Raw genomic sequence first — 21,723 nt, 5'->3', positions numbered from 1 at the left:
AGTGCTGGGATTAAAGGCGTGCGCCACCACCGCCCGGCTGTCATCTCCCTTATTTATGGGTTTGCTTTATGTCATTCTTTCCTGGGGTGGCCTGGTGGGAAAATCTTGGGTCTGGAGAATTGAGATTCGTTCTTTCCCTGAACACATTATCCTACTGTTGAAAGCTTAAGTTTGTCCTTTTGCTTTTGTGTTTCTTCATCCTTTATTTATTTATTTTCTTTTGGTTTTTCAAAACAGTTTTTCTCTGTAAAACGCTCTGATTGTCCTGGAGCTTGCTCTGTAGACTAGGCTGGCCTCGAACTCACAGAGACCTGCCCTCCTCTGTCTCCTGAGTGCTGAGATTCTTTATCCTTTCTTATATTCACCTTTTGGGCTTCCCCAAGTAGCCATTCTAGCCCTCTATATTTCCAATTCTCTATCTTTTGGTTTTTTTTTTTTTTTTAGAAATAACTAGCCAACTGCTACTCCCAAAATGTAATTTAAGTATTATCTGGCCAAGGGGATTTTATTAGTTCCTTTTCTGTTTCTGCAATCAAGTTACACGGCCAAGGCAAGTTATAGAGGAAGAGTTCTTTCGGTTTATGGTTTCAGAGGCTTACAGTTCATATTGGCACAGTGGAGGATGCAGGCAGACACGGAGACTGGCACAAGATGCCCAAAGCTCACATCTTGAACCATAAGCGCAAAACAGAAAACCTACAAAAAAAGATGAACCATATTGCTCTCAAAGCCCACCCCCAGTGACACACTTCCTGCAGCATGGCTACTCTAAGCTCTCACCAAACAGTGCCACCAACTGAGACCAAGTGCTCAACTAAGACTAGGGCAGCCCAGTGCTCATTCAGACTGCCACAGGGATCCTCTGGTTTGCTTCAGAGCATTTTCTCCTCTGTCCCCTTGTTTTGCATTGGTACCCTACTGGGATGGCCCAGTGGAAGATTTTGGATGTTCTCATTCCCAAATAACCAGCGCGACCCCCGTAATCATTGTCCCTTCATCCCCTGAGGACAGAATGCTCACAATAGCCAATAGCAGCCCAGGTATAGAGCAGGGCCCTAAGAAAGGTCTGACTGGCCTGCCACCCCAAAGCGTCCTCTAGTAAGGTCTTAGGTTCACTTTTTAGAGTTCTGGCCTCAGTGCTGGTTAGTGGGACATTAACAAGCCGGCTCGTTCCTCTCCTGGGGAACCTCCCCTATGGGGAAATAAAGTTAAGTGTTTCTCCTGGAGGACTAGGAAGAAGGTGAAATTTTAGAGTTTTCTTTCACCGTTGTTCAGTTTCTCTCCTTAGCTGGGGCAGGGAGGGGTACACTGAGCAAGGTGGGGGAGCTTCTGGCCTGGTCAGAGGGCTCAGTTCCTCTGTTTTCTCCTCAGTCTGTCCGAGCAGAGGGGCTGTCAGTGAGCAAGCGAGCCCTGTTTGGATTTCATCAGGGCTGGTCTGAGGTATAAGTGGGAGCAAGAGCTGAGGGGAGCTGTTTAGGAACCTCCTGTCCCCTTTCTTTGTGTTGGGTTCTCATCGGATAGAGAACCACAGGTCTTTTCCTCCAACAAAGGGTATGGTCAGTTTCTTCCTGAGAGACCAGACTCTTACAAATAATGTATTAGGTTAGGAGCTGACAGTCCCAGGGGCTGGAGAGTGAGCTCAGCGGTTAGAAGCACTTGTTCTTCAAAGAGCCCAAGTTCAATTTCCAGTACCCACACGAGGCACCCCGCCCTCTCAGGTACCAGGATCACCTGTGGTGCACAGGTGACCATGGAGGCAGAGCACTCAGACACATATACAATAATAAAAATAAATCTAAAACGGGCTGGAGAGATGGCTCAGTGGTTAAGAGCACTGGCTGCTCTTCCAAAGGTCCTGAGTTCAATTCTCAGCAACCACATGGTGGCTCACAACCATCTGTAATGAGATCTGCGCCCTCCTCTGGCGTGCGGGCATACATGGAAACAGAATGTTGTATATATAATAAATAAGTATATCTTTTTAAAAAATCTAAAACTAACAAACAAGTAAAAAAAAATCTCTTGAAAAAAAATAGCTGACAGACCCAGTTTGGGGTATAAGGATAGGTTCTTAAGTCCAAATAAAACAATATTTGATCATTCCATTTTCTTGTTGTTTCTTATTTTTATTGCCTTTCCATTCCTTAAGTCCTAATTGCCTGTCTGGGAGAATCAATTTCTTTACTTTTCTTGGAGCTCAGTTTGGCCTGATTGTTCCCCCATTCTGACTCCTCAATCAAGAGTCCCTGAGAGGCTTGGCACCCCACTCCTTATCCAAAAACCACGGGGCAGGGTTTTTCCCTCACGGTCTGTTGCTTCACCCGTCTCCAGTGGATTCTCTTGCAGGACAGATCGGTAGCTCTCAGCACCAGGCAGACTGCTCTAATCCCACGGCTGGATCCCTAGGCCTGGCTGATGGTAAGCCTCCTGAGGTCGCTGGACAGCTACAGAACTATGGAGGGTGCTCTGTGCTCAGTTGTGTTCCGCATTCACTCTCAAACACCCCCAGAATGTCCCAACCACTAAGGCAATACAGTACTTGACTTTTTTCCCCTTTGATTCGTGACCAGGGTTGCCTGTAGCCTTTGAGCATGGGCCCTTTTTTGCTGATTTTTCCGTCTCAGGGTCATTACCAATCTAGGAAATGCCAAATGCCCAAGCTAAAAGGGCCACTGCAATGGGGCCATGGGACGTGTTTCTTCAGTGACATGATTCTGGACTTCTTTGCAGATGGAATTAGAATCCTGGGTGAGCCTCAAGTTGTTGGAAATAAAAGATGGGGCTCAAGGACCCCCTGATACTGCACAAAGAACCCATGGGCATGTCATCATTCTTTTGCTAGAAAATAGATGGATGCTTTGTAAATTTTTTCCTCAAAGGCTACAGAGATAAAACAGAGTATCCTCGAGGAGGTTGTAGGCATGAGCTAAGCACCCAGAAATGCATGACCACAGAGAGCAGACAGATCAGAGCAGGACTGGATGGAACCCAGTGACTACATAGGGCATGGGCCTGACTTGTGAATGAAGCTTGTTTGGCATGTCTGTATGAGGACAGAAGAAGGACCCCTTCTCTAAGGTCTCATGAATTACCACCCCTAAAACCGATTAACCCTGTCATGGTGACATGCTCATCTGTCTAGAGGAATAGGCTCACAGCTAGCGGCAGCTGAGCCATGAAGCCCTGTGTCACTTCTACCCCATGAAGATTTCAAGCTAAGAGTAGAGAGTCTTTCGATATTAGTGGATATCAGGGTTCAGTGGGCACCTCCTGAGGGGTTCCAGGTTATTAAGACCCAGAATGAGGAACTGGAGATACTTGGATGGCAGCAGAAAACAGGGACGGTTTATTAGAAAATAATTTATTTCCAAGAAAGGAAACTGAGCTGAAAATGCAAGAAGGTTTAGAAGCTCAAGTAACCACAGCTGTGGCCACATCAAACACGAGATGGGGGCTTTCATGTCACATGATGCAGGCTTTGGGGGCTGTCTGCATAGAGTGGGCTTTCTCAAGCATATTGTGACATGTATTCTGTTATAGAAATGAGGGCCTGGAGAGATGGCCGAGGGGCTGAGAGCACTGGCAGTTCTTCAGGAGACCTGGGTTCATTCCCAGCACCCACATGGTGGCTCACAATGGTCTACGACTCTGGTGCCTGAGGATCTGAGGCCCTCTTCTGGCCTCCACAGGCTCTACATGCATAGCCGTACATGCAGGCAAAACACCCATACATCTAAAAGTTTAGAAAATAATAAAAATAAAATGTGGGAATGAGAAGTCACTCCAGTGAATCTTCCCGGTGAGGAATCGCTCGTGCACTTAGACATTAATTAAGGAAGGGCTCTGTACTTAAGCGCCTGGCCAGCTGGGTGCACACCCAGTAAGAGTCGCCCCCAACTGAATATCTCATTCACTTAGATACACCTCAAGCTTATGCTTTCTGACTTTGTCATCCTTAACTCTCTTCCTCAGGTCCAGGCCCCAGGTTGCTCCAGACAGTTTAATGGATCAGGAGACTGCAAGTCTGGCCTCAGAGGCAGATGAGGGATGTCTCATGTTCCCAGACTTATTTTAAGTGTGCCAGTATCGTTCTTTTTCAAATAGTTGATACCCAGGGCTATCTTGCCCACCTCATGGAATTATGTGTTTTCTGATGCAAGCAAAAGAAACTTAATGATGGTTGTGTCCCTACACCCGCCCCTCCCACCCCCATGCCTGTTAGAGGTGTGTCTTTGGTATGGGAGCCAGGGCCTAATGGCTGGTCATAAACCAGTATTGTCTCCCTTGTTGTGGGAATCAGGGCCTAATGGTCTGTCAGTCCTGGTGAGTAAGCATTTAAGTTCTAGAGTCCTGAATCTCACTTGTCTCTAACAGGCCCGTTTCTTATCTTTGGGTATCTTGGGGTATTTTGAAGGCAACACTCCTTTAGGCAGCTAAATTCCACTTGTGTGACTTAATATCTCCTAGGCAAATCTATTGGTAATTTTTTTTCTAATACCAATTCTATAATTTTAAGTTTTTTCTGTATTAGTTCTATACAACTTCACATCACGTGTCTCATCAGCATCTTAAACATCCTTGTGTGTGTGTTGTTTTCCCTTTTAATTATTTTTTTTCATTTTTTTCACATTTTCATTTTTTATTTTCAAAGTACTCATTTAAGAACACTAGTTTAAAAACATGCTTTGTTGGAACTGGAGAGATAACTCAGATTTTGAGAATGCTTGCTGCTCTTTCAGGTGACTCCAGGTCAGTTCCCAGCACTGAAGTCAGCAAGCTCATAACCTCCTGTAACTCTAGTTCCAGGGGATTTGAAACCTTTTTCTGGCCTCTGCAGACATCACTGAAGCTGCTGGTGTGCGTAGAGGTCAGAGCTCAGGCAGATGGAACACGTGGTTGTTCCGGATCCCGACCCTGGGAGAGGGACAGGAGGGACCACTGAGTCCAACAGCATCGTTGTAATGGTTTAAGTAAAATGCTTCAGGTCCCCGAGTGGCGGCAGTGGGCAGCAGGCCATGAGACCATGCCACAGGTCCCTGAGTCATGGCAGTTAGTGGGCAGTGGGTCCCGAGACCACAGCTAGCCATGAAGGCAGCCAGGTCCCAGGCAGGAAGCTGTGTGGTGGGTGAGAGACCAATATAGATAGGCACACCATGCAGAATGAAGTTAGATATTTATTTAGTGGGTTATGGGAGTGAAGGGGAGAAGGGGAAAGAGCAGAGAGGGAGGCAGAGAGAAAAACAGAGAGACGGGGAAGGGAAGAAGTGGGGGTTAATTATTTTTTATATGTATGTTTTGACCATATTATTTTTAAGAGTTATTTCTTTAATTTTTGAGATTATAATGTAATTACACTATTTCCCTCTTCCCTTTCCTTTCCCCCAAACAGGTGTGTGTGTGTGTGTGTGTGTGTGTGTGTGTGTTTATCTGTTTCTAAATACATAAATGCATCCTGCTCAGTTTGTATAATGTTACTCTGTTTTCAAGACTGACCATTTATTATAGGATATCCAATTTGTGTATTCTGACTGAGTATTTAATATGATTTGTACAATTCAAGTTTAACTGGGTCTGTCTTACTTTTCTATTGATTCTGTAAGACACCATGACCAAGGCAACTTATAGAAGAAAAAGTTTATTTGAGGCTTAAAGTTCAGAGGGCGATTTCACAACCAAAAAGATGGCGAGCATGGCTGCAGGCAGGCATGAAGCTGGAGCGGTAACTGAGACCTCACATCTTGATCTGCAAGCAGGAGGCAGAGACTCCCCCCACCTCTGTGACACACCTCCTCCAACAAGGCCACGCTCTAATACGTTCCAAACTGTCCTACCAACTGGGAGTCACTTAGTCAAGTAGACGAGCATATGGGGGTCATTATCATTCAAGCCACCACAGTATCCCCTGTTCTTCCTTCCTCCCTTCTTTCCCTTTCTCTCCTCTCCTCTCCTCTCCTCTCCTCTCCTCTCCTCTCCTCTCCTCCCCTTTCCACATCCCTGTTTCTCTTTTTCTTTCAAGACAGAGTCTCACCATGTAGCCTGGAACTTGCTATATAGACCAGACTGGCCTTAAATTCACATAGATCTACCTGCCTCTGCCTCCAGAGTACTGGGATTAAATGTGTGCATCACTAATCTGGCTGAGGTTTTTCTGTTTTGTTTTTTAAATTTTTAAATTGTATCTATTTCTTTTGTGTGTGTATGTGGAGGTCAAGGGACAACTTGAAGAAATCAATTTTCTCCTCCGCCTACAAATGTCACTGAGATTGAACTCAGGTTGGCAAACTTGGCAGGAAGTGACAACTCACTGAGCCATCCCAGTGAGTTAAGTACCATTCCATGCAAGCAGGGCTGGGGACTCCAGGACACTGCAAGAACCTAACATAGCATGAAATTTCGGGCCTGTGTCTGCTTTCTCACTTTCCCTCAACCATTCGCTGTCAACATATTTGAATGAATAGCAACCACAGAGAATGTATGTTCCCAAAATGTAACTTAAAGACGCTGCAAGGACAGGGAATATGAGCCTCTATTTTTAGAAATGCTTGTGGGCCAGTTGAAATGAAAACATTTCTTGACTCATTCAGGCATGCATTTGCTGGACTCTCCAAGTCTGGTATCATAAGAGAACTTTCCCTGTTGGACACAAAACTTCGAAACCCATCTCTTTGTGCCCTGTAGTAGCCGTTTCAGGGTTTTTAGCCTGGTCGTCTTGCTGAGCAGATGGGTAATAAAAAAGGCGATTTTAGACCCTCCTGTAACTGTCACTGTCTGCTCAATTATGTATATAGATCATGGAGTGAGTCAGCATTTGAAAATAATAGAGACACTTATTTTTTAAAAATTATATACTTGGTGTGTGTATATGGAAGTGGGTGCTCACCCTGACATACATGGGGGTCAGAGGACGACTTGTGGGAGTCAATTCTCTCCTTCCACTTTGTGGTTTCTGGGAGTTGAACTCAGATCATCAGGTTTGGCAGCGAGCACCTTCACCCACTGAGCCATCTCAGCAGCCCAGGACTCTTTCTCCTTAAGGACTCTTTAGAAGGAGGCAAGTGGACAGGTGCACAAGTTGGTGAACGGGGGATGGTTTTCATATGTGCATATAGGCAAGTTCTCCCCGTCTCTTGTCTTCTGCTGAGGTGCTAGGGATTGAACGGGGGGACTAGTGCGTGGCAGGCAGGCGATCTGCCACTGAGTTACACCCTAGCTCTTGATTCTTTTAAGACAGACTTTCACTGTGGTAACCCAGGTAAGCCTTGAACTCCCAACCCTCCTGCCTCGGCTTCACAAATGCTTGGATGACAAGGGTGCACCTTTGCGCTCGACTTCTTGTTCGTCTCTTCTGAGGCCACTGAGGATGCTCTGCTTCGCTTATTATGACCTGAGAAGTTGAAATTCTTCTTCATCATTTTAAAGGCTAAAACTCTAATATTCCATTTTGCAGCCACTGCTGAAAAGGCAGAAGACACCAAGCCAGATCAGCTCTTCCCAGGACCTTTACCAGGGAACCTGCCAGCTAACCACTCCAGTGAGTACCAGCTGCCACCATCCCAGACTGGAAGATCACTTCCAGCACACACAGCCACTCCCCAGGTGACGTCTGCAGCATCAAAGCTCCTACCTCCTGTTGCATTTAATCCCACGATTGGACACATAATACTTTCGGAGCATAAAAATGTCAAGTTTAATTGCTCGATCAATATTCCTAACGCGTACCAAGAAACAGCTGGCATTTCGTGGTGGAAAGATGGAAAGGAATTGCTCGGAGCACATCATTCAATCACACAGTTTTATCCTGATGAGGAAGGGGTGTCAATAATTGCATTGTTCAGGTATGTGTCCTTTCTTTCTAAATGCCATTATGCTAATGCCACCCCAATAGCAGAACCCTCAAGGAAAACTCAGCCTTGTTTTCTTTTTAAGAAATCTCGATCTCTTTAGAATGTAAATAAATACTGATCTGACTGTTTGTGTTGTTGATTTCTTTTTAATGAGCTTGCCCCACAGTAACTGCAGGCTAATATATACTCTGAGGGCTTAGAGGGCAGCTCCTAACTCATTTAAGATCAGTATTAAGTCCACCTAAGCCCCAAGAGCTTCCAGGAAGTGGGAAACAGTGTGTATGGAGGAGGTGTGTGTGTGTGTGTGTGTGTGTGTGTGTGTGTGTGTTCATTTTCAGTTCTGGGGACAGAACCCCGAACCTCGAGCATGCTAAGCATACATTCTACATCTCAACTATACCCCAACCCGAAAGAAAGTGGGTCTCTTTTGGAGACAGGCTCTCATATACAAGGTCAGTCCAGGCTGACCTCAGACTAATTATGTAGCTAAGGCTGGTCTTAAATTCCAGATCCACCCACACGCTAAGATTACAGGGCTGGATTGAGAAAGTGGTTAGTGTTTTTTGTTTGTTTTTAAAATTATTTATTAATTTAGTGTGTGTGTGTGTGTGTATATGTGTGTGTGTGTGTGTGTGAATGTATATTTGCCTGTGTGTATGGATGTGCATTATGCATATGCCTGGTGCCCTCACGGGCTAGAAGAGGGTGTTAGATCCTCTGGAACTGGAGTTATTGACAATTGTGAAAAACCATGTGGATCATAGAACCGAACACTAGATGTTCTCTGAACTGCTAAGCCATCTTTCCAGACCCAGGAAAACAGTTTCTTAAAGGATTATGAAATGATAAACAGCGGTTGGAGAGAAGGCTCAGTTGGTAAAGCGCTTGCCTTACAAGCATGAGGATGAGTTGAGTCCTCAGTGGGAGATGATGTATTCCAGTTCTGGGGCAGCAGAGGCAGGTGGCCGCTTTACTCTGACTGATCAAATCAGCTTAGCCTACCAGCCACACATGCACACGCGCATGCGCGCACAGACACACACACACACACACACACACACACACACACACGACGATTATCAGTGTTATCTTCTTGGTTATGGGAACTTTAAAACAGTGTGGCTGTCCCAGCCCTTTGGTTCACTCAGTGTCTCCTGCTCTGACCCGTCTCCTGATCTCCTGCCTTCTTTCTGCTGCTGCCAGTTGTGACCAGTGCAGCTTGCATCCAGAGAGACAGAAAGAAAGTTCTAGGGAGTGAGACAGACTCTCAGTCACTTTTTGTTTTTATTAACATGTATTAATCATGCATATTACTGAGGTGCTTGTGGTATGTGGAATGTACACTATTCACTGATGGAATCGGGGTCATTAGCATTTCCTCCTCCTTATTGTTTAGAGTTCGTCTCTTCTAGATCTTCCTAAAATAAAGACAGGTTGTTGCAAATGGCAGCCATCCCACTGTGCTGTGGAGCTCGGTGCTCCACGGGAATACATTTGGGTATGCATTCCTTTTATCAAACTTTGGTTCCTGCCTCTCTTTTTTCTACTTTCTCCCACTTCTTAACTTCTAATCAGAATTCTACATTCCGATCACCTTCTTTTAACCTGAGGGGTTTGGTCAATTGACTAGCTGACTTAGCCTGTTGTTCCCAAAAGTTCAAGATGAAGTGCCAGCCACTCGGAGTCAGAGTCACCTTGTCTCCTGAGCCCTGAACTCTGGAGTGGCATTCTCTTTGATCCGGGATGTTTTCACTTTCTCTGCCCTGACACTTGGCACAATCCCATATGTGTCATGCCTTTAGGTGAATCATTTTTGTTTCCTTTCCAGCAAGCCACCTCATACTTCCCACAGGCCTGATAATTTAATTTGTCAACATTTCCACCAGGTGCGCTTCGCTTCAGGGCAAAGGCCATGATTGTCTCGCTTCATTTTATTCTGGCAAGGTGTATCATGTTCTTCTAGACCGTGGCCACACAGGATAGTTGACTGTATTTTTTTTCTCCATCTACTATAGAAAGCAGATGTCTTGCATAAACAAAGCTTACAAAGAGAAAAGCATTTTACATTCAATAAGCACATAGTGGTGTGTTTACTGGCCTAAAGTAACAGAAGGGTCACACAGGTCAGACGTCCCTTGAAGAGGGCACAGCCCTGCTGTTACAGCGCTCTACGTGACTCCGCCCTTCCTCTTCCCAGAAGTCTCCTAATCTGGCTTTTGAGCTCAATCTCTTCCTGGCGTTATTGGCCAATCAGCTTCTTTTTAGCCAACGAGAGTAATACATATTCATAGTGTACAAAAAAAAAAGGTTGTTCCATAGCATGTAGTACCTTGCTACTTTGTGTGTCTTTGAAGACACCTTGAGAGTTTAATTGCTACTCGTGAGACATTTCCCTGTATGCAGCCCAGCATTGGCACACTGAGGGATAGAGATGCTGTATGCTTTATCCTGGGGCCAGCCCAGCCACCGCTGCTCTGGGGTCTGGGCTTCCCCAGTGCCAGGCCTGCAGCTGTGGCCAGGTGGTTCCTGTCTAGACACTATGGCTCAGTCTGTATCATTTCATTCTGCCTCCTTGGTCCAGACGTTTCTATTTCAAAGGTTGATGGGATTTTCGTACCTTGGGTGGGAGACCGTGCCAGAGCTAGAACCCAAGGTCTGGGGTTCTGCTGCACTCATGTTCTATAATAGGGCTACATCTCACCACCTCCATACCATATTTTTAAAAAGTAGTCATGAACAGTTATAGTTTAAAAAAAAATGAAAATATGTTAACACCCACAAACACATTGAGGAATAAGATTAACAAAACATGTGCTACATAGACCTAAATAGCAAATACACTAAGCCATAACTGAGAAAAAGTAATGACTAATAAAGCTGCTACATATATAATACAGTAAATTGTACATAATTTTACATATATTCATTAGCGTGTGTGAAATATTTTGTAGCTAGCTGATCATCTGGCCAAGCCTTAAATGTAGATGATGTTCCATATGGCCTCATTAAATTTACTACAGGGGAAAAAAAAGTAGGGTAGAGATGGCTCAGTGGGTAGAGATGGCTCGGTGGGTAAGGGTACTCGCCACCAAGTCTGATGACCTGAACTTGATCCCAGGAACCCACGTGGTTGAGGAAAAGAACCAACTCCCCAAAGCTGCCCTCTGACTTGTACTTGTGCACTATGGCACACACACACACACAAATACACACATACATGCATGCCACACATAGACATAAAATACATAAGATTGGAAGGAAAAAATTGAAGCAACGTGTTCCAATTGTGTAGGACATTCTCCCTCGGTCCCTGCCGCCAGTCCCTCATCATGGGGGATGAATGCTTAGGCATCCTGCAGACCTCTTCAGTCCACATGCAATCCCATGCGTGTTTACATGTGTACCCATCCCCACGATGGTGGGCCAATGGAGTGTTTATTCATGGCAGTGGCAAAAATCAATGCCCAGGGTTCGTAGGTTTGTTTTTGTGTGTGTGTATGTGTGTATGGAAGTTGTGTTTCTAGCTAGCTGAATTATGTACTGTGCTGCAAGTGTATTCTACTTTGTAAATTCCCATAATTTTTTTCTTGCTAGCTTGCTTAGTTTTCAATTTTCCAACTATCCATTCCTCTCTCAACTCTGGAAGAAAGCCCAGTCTTCCCTCCTCTCATGGGCATGAAACTCAGGACTGTGCCCCCCCACTTCTTGAGATTCCTGTCCTGGTTCCCACCTCAATCTGGATAGGTTGTCCTCCAGATCTGGGTCCTTGTGCATCACCTCCCACCTTCACTGACATCCTGAGGACCCCTCTTCTTCCTGCATTCATGTGGGTTTTCCACCCTCACTTTGCCATGCAGTCCTTCCTCTATTAACCTCTGAGACTCACATGCCTGAAGACCTTTTCCCACCACCCTGACCATGGGATGCTTTATTTAGATACAGAATCAAACAAGAAAATAATCCCTTTTAGTTTTGAAGTCTTTGAACACATTTCCTAGTTGCTCTTGCTCGGTGTGGTGGGGACCCAGGTCACCCTAGGTGATCTCACCCTTCCCTCTGGAAGCTTTATGATCTTGACTCTGACTTAGATAGAGCATTTCTGGTAGAAGCCCCTTGGTGTGGTTCTTCTCTCCATCCGGGCTCCCATTCAGGGACCTGGTTATGACAGGCCTGCCGTGGAGCTCTGAGCCCATTAAACTCCCTCCTCTTCCTCTTTTCATGTTTTTTCTTCAACTCCCTTGACTTGTCCAGTCCCCTGGGTTTGTTATTTTCAGTTCAGTCTTTCTGGTATTGCTTGCACAGATCCCCAGCTTCCTGATTCAGCTGGGAGGGGAGAGTATTGGGAATAGCCACTCCTCTCCCTGGGCCTACCCCCTCCCAACCTGCCTTTCCCAGGAAGCCTTGATATAAGTGTCTAAGTTAGACCTTCCAGTAACGGTGAATGGTCTAGACACTGTCCAGGAACAGATTGTTAACTCCTTCCTGCCGTGAGTGCCTGGAGGTGAGGCTGGGGTCATGGCTTGTGTTTTCAGTGTCTCTTTTTTATTTGTAGGCTAGATTTTCCTGACCTGTTGAGTCAGGGAACTCCAGGACACTTTACACAGTCTGGGTTCTACAGTCCAAGTGCCTGAACTGTTATTTGGGCTTAGCCCTGCATGAAGCCCCTCCTCCTCTCTCAGCTTCCTGGTCTTTGTGAAGCCTTTAGCTTCAGTCCTTGAATGTGCAAGTTCTGTATTATTTTGCCAGCTGCTCCAAAGACACTTTGCAGGATTCAGTTCTCTCATTCCAAAATATGGGTCCTGGGAATTGAACTCCGGTCCTCAGGCTGGACAGCAAGCGCTTTTACCCCCTGAGCCATTTTGCCTGCTCCCAATGCAACTTATGTGTATGTTGTATAACTTTATGTTTGTGAACACATTGCAAAAGTAAGAAGAAGGCAGCGGTAGCCGAAGAGCTTATTTAGTTTTGTAAGAAGGTCTTGAAGTATAGCCCATGCTGACCTCAAACTTGTAATCCTCCTGTCTCAGGCTCCTGAGTGCTGGGATCACAGGCACGCAGCATTGTGCTAGATGGATCAAAGCAAAGCAAAGCTAGGACGACTGATAACAAAACAAGACAAATTTCTATGTGCCAGTGCTGGCCTGACCTTCCCAGAAGAAGGGCAAAAAGAGCCAGTCATGTGTCCCATGTCCCCCAACCTGAGCACAGAACTTGTGCTTGAAGCACACACAGTGAGGCTGTTAGAAGCCTGCCTTCCAGAACGATGACTGAGGTGGGGGTAGGAGAGGTGGCTCAGTGGTTAGAGCACTGAGTTTGGCTCCCAGCACTCGTGTTAGGTACCTTACAACCACCCGTAACTCCAGCTCCAGGGAGTCCAATGACCTGTTTTGGCCCTGTAGGCATCTTCACACATGTGAGCACACTACACCCACCTACACCCAGAGAGAGAGAGAGAGAGAGACAGAGACAGAGACAGAGACAGAGAGACAGAGAGAGACAGAGAGACAGAGAGAGATCTAAAAGAAAAGATGGCTCAAGCACCAGAGAGTTCCAAACTAGACAAGAGCATACCAGCCCTCCATTTTCACAGTAGCTGCAACTTTAGGTAATTAGGTGAATATTAAAACTGTGTAAGATACCTGGAAACCACGCAAACTAGAATCAGGAACTAGTTTCAGACGGTTATTTGAGGGTAGAGAACAGTTGCCCAGGACCCTAAAATCTATGACCCCCCAAATTCCTCAGATTTCCAAATGTCTTGACAGAGAAACACCAGAGCTCTGGTTTAGAGTCCATCAAAGAAAGCAAGATACCCAACAGTGTGTGGTGTGTGCCAGCAGGGGTTCAAAGAGACAGGAAAGCAAGACGATATAGGAGTGCACGAGTGTCTGTGTGTGTGTGTGTGTGTGTGTGTGTGTGAGAGAGAGAGAGAGAGAGAGAGAGAGAGAGAGGATGAGAGTGAGTTTTGGTGAATTCACACTGTAATAAGTACTAACAAATCTGAAAATAGTAGAGTGTTGGTTGGAGACCCATGGAAAATTGACACTGAGCTTCCTCAGGGGCCCTCAGTCTGCAACTGATTATATGTAATGCATATTGAAATGGATAATCTGTTTTACTCAAAAGTTAAATGTTCATGACATCTGAAAAATGTCCTCATGGCAGCACTATGGCCCAGCGATGTTGAAACATTAACCGTCTTAGCACGTGATAAGTGTCTTGAAGGATTTTCTGTTTCTGTAACAGGGACTCCAAAGACAGTCACTGCAAATTTCTTTCTGTGTTTTTCTTTGAAGCATAACCAGTGTGCAGCGCTCAGACAATGGATCGTATATCTGTAAGATGAAGGTGAACGACAAAGAGATTGTATCTGATCCCATATATGTGGAAGTTCAAGGTGAGCCCAAAGCCGGAGTACCCTGCCGCCCGGGAGCTGTTTAGAACTTGCATTTAAGTGTTTCCTGTGTGATGTGCAGGGTGTGGTCTGCCTGTTAATAATTCTGGAAACCTTAAGGATCCATCAGTGTTGGAATTTTACAAGACAATCCTCTTTTAGAAACTTTAGATGATGATGTAATTGATTCAGTTTTGTGTGTGTGTGTGTGTGCGCGCGCGCGCGTGTGTGTGCATATGTATGCCCAGAGCATTGTTCATGCTCAGCGCATCCTCCACCTGAGTGCTGCTCTCCATCCCTGAGCTTTCACTTTCCAAGGTGCCTTGAGTAGCACCATCATCTCATCACCTCTTTTCCTTTTTGTCTACTCTACCTTTCCTTCTACATTCCGCTCCTACTGAAAGGCTTCCCTGGGGCCCATTCCCTTGTGAACGTGAACTTAATGTCCAGTAACGCTGCAGAAAGCGTGAGTGAGGGAGGAGAAAGGGAGAAAGGAGGGAGTCAGGGAATGGATGAGTGTGGAGGGGAAGAGTCAAGGAAAACCCCTCAGATGAATCTCATAGGGGCCTTTGCTTTGTTTGGAATTCTCTTGTAAAAGAAGATCTTTAGAAGACAATTTACTTGTCAGGATCCCAGGAAAAATGCACAAGTTGGGAAAAGTCTGAATCTCAAAAGCTTTGAAATGGGGAAAAAAGAATCCTATTATTCCCTGGGGAACCAGATTGGTGAGACGTGAGTTTATAAAGCCTGTGATTTAAGTGTCAAGGCCAGCCAGCTTGTGCTGCTAAAACTGTGGCTACATGATCCAAAACAGTAATCATTGGCTTTCTCTCAACATTTCCAAGCTCCCTTGTGGGCCAGATTTTGGAGTTTCAGTAGATTTAAGGATTATAACTATAGAACTGTGCTCTTTTTGTCTTCAAGTGAGTGCCTCTTGTAAACTCTTCAGTTTTACACAAATATGTGAAATTGTATGTGTGTGTGTGTGTGTGTGTGTGTGTGCGCACGCGCGTACTCACTCATAGTGCTTAGAGCATTGAACCTAGAGCCTTATGTATGCTGAGCACATGCCTCACAGTTGACTCATGTAGAGCCCTAGTCGCAGCTGCACAGGTTTTAAAATCCATCTTCAGCCATCTAAAAGTTACGTACACCATAGGTTTCCCTCAAAACTTGGGTAGACCTATATTGTATACGCTCTGGTATTTATTATATTGTGTGTGTGTGTGTGTGTGTGTGTGTGTGTTTATGTGAGTGTATGCTGTATGCGTGTGGTGTGGAGTGGATCTTGGAGGCCAGAAGAGGATGCTGGATCTCCCTGTGCTGGAGTTACAGGTAGCGAGCTGCCTGCTGTGGGTCCTGGGCTGAACTTGGGTCCTCTGGAATAGCAAGTGCCCTTAGCTACTAGCCATCTTTCCTGCCTCACTCTGTTTGTTTTGATGAGAAATACTGCCAACCTGCCAGCCAGTGCCAGGCGCTTGAGCAACACCTGATTTAAAAACTGGCTATGTATTCCCCTCTGGCCAAAGCAGATGACTCACTCCACACAGTCCCTAGAAAAAGTGTCCTAGAAAGCTGGCTGAGGAAGCCTGGTAGTCCAGAACCCCTGCGCTCTTTCTCACTCTGCTTGGAGGTGACAATTGGCTATTTCAGACCCAAGGAAACTTCCGGTCCCTGTCTCCGAAGGCTCTGCTTCCAGTTAAGACATACTCTGCTCCAATCTTTCTCTGCAGGACTTCCTTACTTTATTAAGCAGCCCGAGAGTATGAATGTCAGCCGAAACACAGCCTTCAACCTCACCTGCCACGCTGTGGGCCCGCCTGAGCCCATCAACATCTTCTGGTTTCAAAACAGCAGCCGCGTTAATGAAAAACCAGAAAGGTCCCCATCTGTCCTAACCGTACCTGGTAAGTCTGAGCATTATGTTCATATGTGCATGTATTTATTCATCTGTTCACCGCCCTACCCTCCCACCCCTGCAACAACAGAAACTTTAGTGATGATTGTTAAAACCCAACAGTGGTCAATCAAGAAGGGTAGAAACAGGCGTGGGTGCAATAGGGGAATGGGTGCATTGGAATGGAGGTGGGATGTACCAATGCCTACCTGGCCAGATCCAGCCCAGGCATCCAGAGCTCTGCTTGCATCTCCGGGGCACTGTGGCCTTGCCTGCCTGGCTGGAATTACCCCTATGGAAGCACTTAAGTAAAGACCTAATCGAGGTTGGATGCCAAGAACGTGTATCACTCACGGGGCACTGTAGCAGGAAGTTTGTGAGTCACTGTGGGATTGTTGGTGAATTGACATTCCATGGCCATCTTGATCTCCATCCAAACCAGAATGTCTTGGCTTCGTTCCTGCTCTTGGGCTGGCTCCTGTCAGCAACGCTACTGAAGCTTCCTGTGCCGCTAGAGCCAATGGGCTCCTCTCTCTCCCCTCTGATTGCCTCTTTGAGCTCCATCTGACAATGTGGCCACACTCCATCTCTTCTTCCTTCCTCATGCATTCAGCAAATGCTGTGTGCCCAAGGCTGTTCTAGGCTTGGGATCTCAGTGGTAGACTTTTTAAAAAGCACATGATCCTGGCTTGCTTCCCTTTTCATTACATCTTCTTTGTTGCTGGGCCAGCTCTGAACATCGGGTGCCCAGCTCAGTCCTGGCCCAGCTTCTTTTCTCTCCGAGACACACCCTCCTGGCTGAGTTCCTTGGCCAGCTTCAATGCCATCGATGGGATGACAGCCTGGAACTTTACATCTAAGGCCCTACCCTCTCTACTGAGCTTCCAGCTCCTGTGACCAGCCACCTCCTTGGCTTTTCTATTTGTTGAGTATGTAAGCATTTTAAAATGCACTTCTAGGGCTGGAGAGATGGCTCAGCCATTAAAGGCTAGGCTCACAACCAAACTATAAAATGCGGCTCCAGTTGCCTCTCAGCCTTCTGCCCCAGAATTCCCCTTACCAAATAACATCATGGGAAGAACACTCCTCTTTCCTCATTTTTCACATCGAAAGCATTAGCAATTTTGTGGATTCTCCTTCTATGACACAGCACAATCTGCCTCTGTCCATCTCTGCTCCAGGCACTGTGGTTCACACCACCATCAGGTCTTGGCAAAGCCACAGCCCCTGTCCTGTCCCTGCATCTCTCTACTGTCATGTGGTTCATGTCACCCATCTGATGAAACTCATCAGTGGCTTCCCGCTGGTCTAGACTATCACTCAGGACCCTTCCTGGCCTTGTCCATCAGTCCTGCACGTTCCGGCCCCTGCCCAGCTCTCTACCCCACCCCCAACCCTCGGTCTGTGCTCACTAAGCTCCTTTCACGCTGAGTTCCTTCCATTTCTTCAGACACACCATTTCTTCCTGCTCAGAACCTTTGCACCTCTCTCCCATTTACAGTGTTCTTCCATCTGCCCTCTGTCCTAGGACACACTCACGTATCACTTCTTAAGAGATTCTCCTTACTCTTTCTTGACTTCCCGTCACATCATGTGTGCCTCCTCCATTGTATCAGGGTTGGACTTGTTTACTCTCAGCCTCCTTTCTTAGCATGCTCACCGAGAGCCAGGACTTGGCGTTTTTGTGCACCATCGCATGCCATCCTAAGCAGGATCTCAGTGATCTTTTGAGCTGAGGCCAGGGAGGCAGATGAATTCCAGCCCCAGGCATTGTCTCTGAAGCTCCTCTATCACCCGGGGTGGGATAGGTGATACAGGGTTTTCTACCTTCATCTAAGTTTTAAATTTCTTCAAGGAATAGATAATTGAAGAACATGTGTGTGTGTTCAAAATCAATTTGAATACCCCCTCTCTGGGATAATTGCTCGAAAAGCCACTAAAGAAAGATATTAGCATTGTTATTATTTTGAGATATGGCTTCATGTAACTCAGGCTGACCTCACACTTGCTGTATAGCCCAGACTGTCCCTGAACTCCTGATCATCCGCCTGCATTTGCCTAGCAAGTGCTGGGATTACAAGCCTGGCTGCCACACCCAGAAATACTAAGATTAATTAATGGATATTGTATATTTAATTTAAAATTATTTCTACATGTGTTTGTGGGAGGCTTGTGTGTACACATGTAGAGAGGTCAGAGGACAACTCATAGGTGTCTGTTTTCTCCTTCTGCCATATAAGTTTTAGGGATTGAATTTAGGTCATCAGGCTTAGCAACGGTACAAACCCACCAAGCCATCTTGCTGACCTCAACATTTTCTTTCTTTTTTTTTGAGACAGGGCTTCTCTCTGTGTACCCCGGCTGTCCTAGAACTTGCTCTGTAGACCAAGCTAGCTTTGAACTCACAAAGATCTGCCTGCCTCTTCCTCCCAAGTGCTGGGATTAAAGGCATGTGCCTCCACGCTCGGCAACATTTTATTTTTCAGTTGGTATATGCATTTATAACATAAAACATGGTGTTTTGAGATGTATATGTGCATTGTGGAACCACTTTAGCAACTAACGTATGTATTCCCTCAAACATACTGTTTTAATTTTTATTATTATTAGTGTCTCTGTGTGTGTGTGTGTGTGTATGAGCGTACATGTGATGTGGGAAGTCCTTTGTATATGTGTTGCTTTTATTGGTTAATGAATAAAGAAACTGCCTTGGCCTGCTGATAGGGCAGAACTTAGCTAGGTGGGGAAAACTAAACTGAATGCAGAGAGAAAGAAGGTGGAGTCAAGGAGAAGCCATTTAGCCCCTCCCCCCAGACAGATGCTGGAACTTTGCCTGGTAAGTCACAGCCGCATGACAATACACAGATCAATGGAGATGGGCTAGTTTAGGATATAAGAGCTAGCCATTAGAAGGAAGATTTTTTTTTTTCAGTTTTTCAAGACAGGGTCTCTCTGTAGCTTTGGGGCCTGTCCTGGAACTAGCTCTTGCAGACCAGGCTGGCCTTGAACTCACAGAAATCTACCTGCCTCTGCTCCCAAGTGCTGGGATTAAAGGCATGCACCACCACCTCCCAGGAGAAAGAGATTTCTCATTTGTGTGCCTTCACCTTGTGTGAGTTACCCATTCCAGAGCCAGGCAAGACCCACAGCTGCCTCTGCCTTTTTCAGCAAATTCTACTGACCATGCCACTTATATCTTAAACTAGCCCATCTCCATTAATCTGTGTATCACCATGTGGCTAAGGCTTACTGGGTAAAGTTCCAGCATCTGTCTCCGGAGGGGCTACATGGCTTCTCCTTGACTTCACCTTCTTTCTCCCAGCATTCGGTTTAGTTTTCCCCACCTAGCTAAGTTCTGCCCTATCAACAGGCCAAGGCAGTTTCTTTATTCATTAACCAAAAAAAGCAACACATACACAAAGGACTTCCCACATCATTTCCCCTTTTCTGTTTAAATAAAAAGGAAGGTTTTAACTTTAACACAGAAAAATTACATATAACAAAACAGTTATCAATCAAGAATTATAGTTACAATATTTATATCTACTTTATCTTTTATTATAATAAGGAAAACTATAGTTGTAACTATCTATTCTTCAACTCCATCAAAGACTCCAGAAGGATATAATATTACCTAAGTAAACAGGAAGTGCACTGTAAGCAACTTCCAAAACTCTAGAATTGACACAGACATCTCACTACCAGGACAGTCACCCAAAGTTCTTCTGTAACGTTGGGGCATCCATCTTCAGCCTACAAACCCATAGTATCCAGCAGACTTTTCAATGAAGCAGGAAGTTTCAAAAACAGTTCTAACTATATTGGTAGTTTGTCAGTCATTTTCTTCTGTGTCCTACAGAATGTCTGGCAGGCTCTTTCATGAAATAGGAACCCCAAAGGGCCCTCTAACCTTCTTTAGGCAAGTTCAGCAGTCATTTCTCTGTGGGTCCTCCATGTCCAGCTCATCAAGCAGTTCAGGAAAGAGCAGTTTCTTGCCCAGATGGTCAGCAAACTCTATAAGGAGCCTCTTCAATGCCCTCTGCCTCTTGAAGTAGATTGGTGCTACCAGGAGCAGATGTATCTCACTGTCATCAAAAGTCCTACGTTCTTAAACATTTTAAATACCATATTCTGTAGTCTTTGAAAGGTTTGAAGAATGGCTATCCATCTGAAATACATCTCTGTACAAATAGAAAATCTAACATGACTACAAGCTTGACTATTATAGATGATTATCTAGTAACCTATATTTCTTAATTATACATTGCATTTTTAAATGAGCTACACAAACACAATACCTTAATCAAGATCAGAAATACATTTATAACAAAATTGACCTGAAATTTGTATCAATAGAGCAAGATCCATAGCAATGCAAATCTCCATAGCACACGTGTGTGGAGATCAGAGGTACCTTTGTAGAAGTTACTCTCTCTTCCACCTTTGCCTGAGTTCCAGGGATTAAATTCAGGTTTACTCGGGGAGTGGTTTACCCTCTGCACCATCTTGTTAGCCCCATAATACTTTGGTATGTGTGTGTGTGTGTGTGTGTGTGTGTTAAATCATCTGCATTTAATAGCTAAAAGGGTGATTGAAGGGAAAAGTGGACATATTTTAAAGTTTGGAAATTCTAATCTCTTTCCAAGTAGACCTCACCAATTTCTAGTCTTTCTGGTAAAGCACAAAGGCACACGTCCTGTACCATGTGCATACAACATAACAGATTGTATTTGTTGCCAATTTCTGTTTTTGTATGTGTCTGCATCTGTGGAACCTTAGATTTTGCTTTTGGTGGCCCAAAAATTTTATTTGGAAGAAAATGCCAGAAATAAGAGAAAGAATATATTCACATAGTTTATTACAGTATATTTTGGAGATTGTTCAATTTTATTTATTTATTTATTTATTTATTTATTTATTTATTTATTGGATTTTTCGAGAGAGGGGGTTTCTCCGTAGCTTTTGGTTCCTGTCCTGGAACTAGCTCTTGTAGACCAGGCTGGCCTCAAACTTAGTAGTTCATATTGTTGATCTTTTAATGTACCTAGTTTATAAACTAAACTTTATCAGAAGCATCTGTGTCTAGAAAAATGACATATTTCTAGAGTCTGACACTGAGATTTCAGGCCTACATTGGAAGTCTGGGAACGTACTTCCTACAGACTGGGGGGGGCACTTTATCTCTTTTGGCTCTCTGTGTGAGTCTCAGGGAGCAGGAACTTAAAAGTTCTTTCGGTCAGTCGTATCTTCAGAGTCCAGAAGCGATGGACAGGAAAGTGTCCAATGCCATATTATACCTCACAGGTGTAAATATCTGATAGCCTCACCGTTCTTGAGTGACCAGAAAGCCAATGATAATGGGAAGTCTTCCTAACATTTTATAGACATGGCACGGCTTTTGCCAGCTTTTCAGAGACCCATGTCTGTAACTGAAGGCCCTTTTTAAAGTTGCTGAGTCGGCATTTCCCACCTAGTTTCTACATGACTACAGTATGCTACATTGCTCAAGCAATTCTCCTGGTTGTGAAAGGTTGGAAGAGTGGGTTCTGACTTTTCTCTCTTTCTCTTTTATTTTTGGTGAGAAAAAA

General features: G+C 45.0%; 1 protein-coding gene across 1 annotated transcript in view; it reads left to right on the top strand.

Annotated features, from left to right (window-relative positions):
• The window catches only part of Mertk (MER proto-oncogene, tyrosine kinase), a 103,903-nt gene that overhangs the window by 16,781 nt on the left and 65,399 nt on the right, over positions 1-21,723 (top strand). The window contains exons 2-4 of the mRNA XM_026788459.1: positions 7,448-7,835; positions 14,141-14,241; positions 15,972-16,145. Coding sequence (XP_026644260.1) covers positions 7,448-7,835; positions 14,141-14,241; positions 15,972-16,145 — 663 coding nt within the window. The remainder of the gene's footprint in view (positions 1-7,447; positions 7,836-14,140; positions 14,242-15,971; positions 16,146-21,723) is intronic.

Source organism: Microtus ochrogaster, unplaced genomic scaffold (genome assembly GCF_000317375.1).
Source record: "Microtus ochrogaster isolate Prairie Vole_2 unplaced genomic scaffold, MicOch1.0 UNK3, whole genome shotgun sequence".
Classification (NCBI taxonomy): domain Eukaryota; kingdom Metazoa; phylum Chordata; class Mammalia; order Rodentia; family Cricetidae; genus Microtus; species Microtus ochrogaster.
This window is presented reverse-complemented; position numbering and strand designations above follow the sequence as displayed.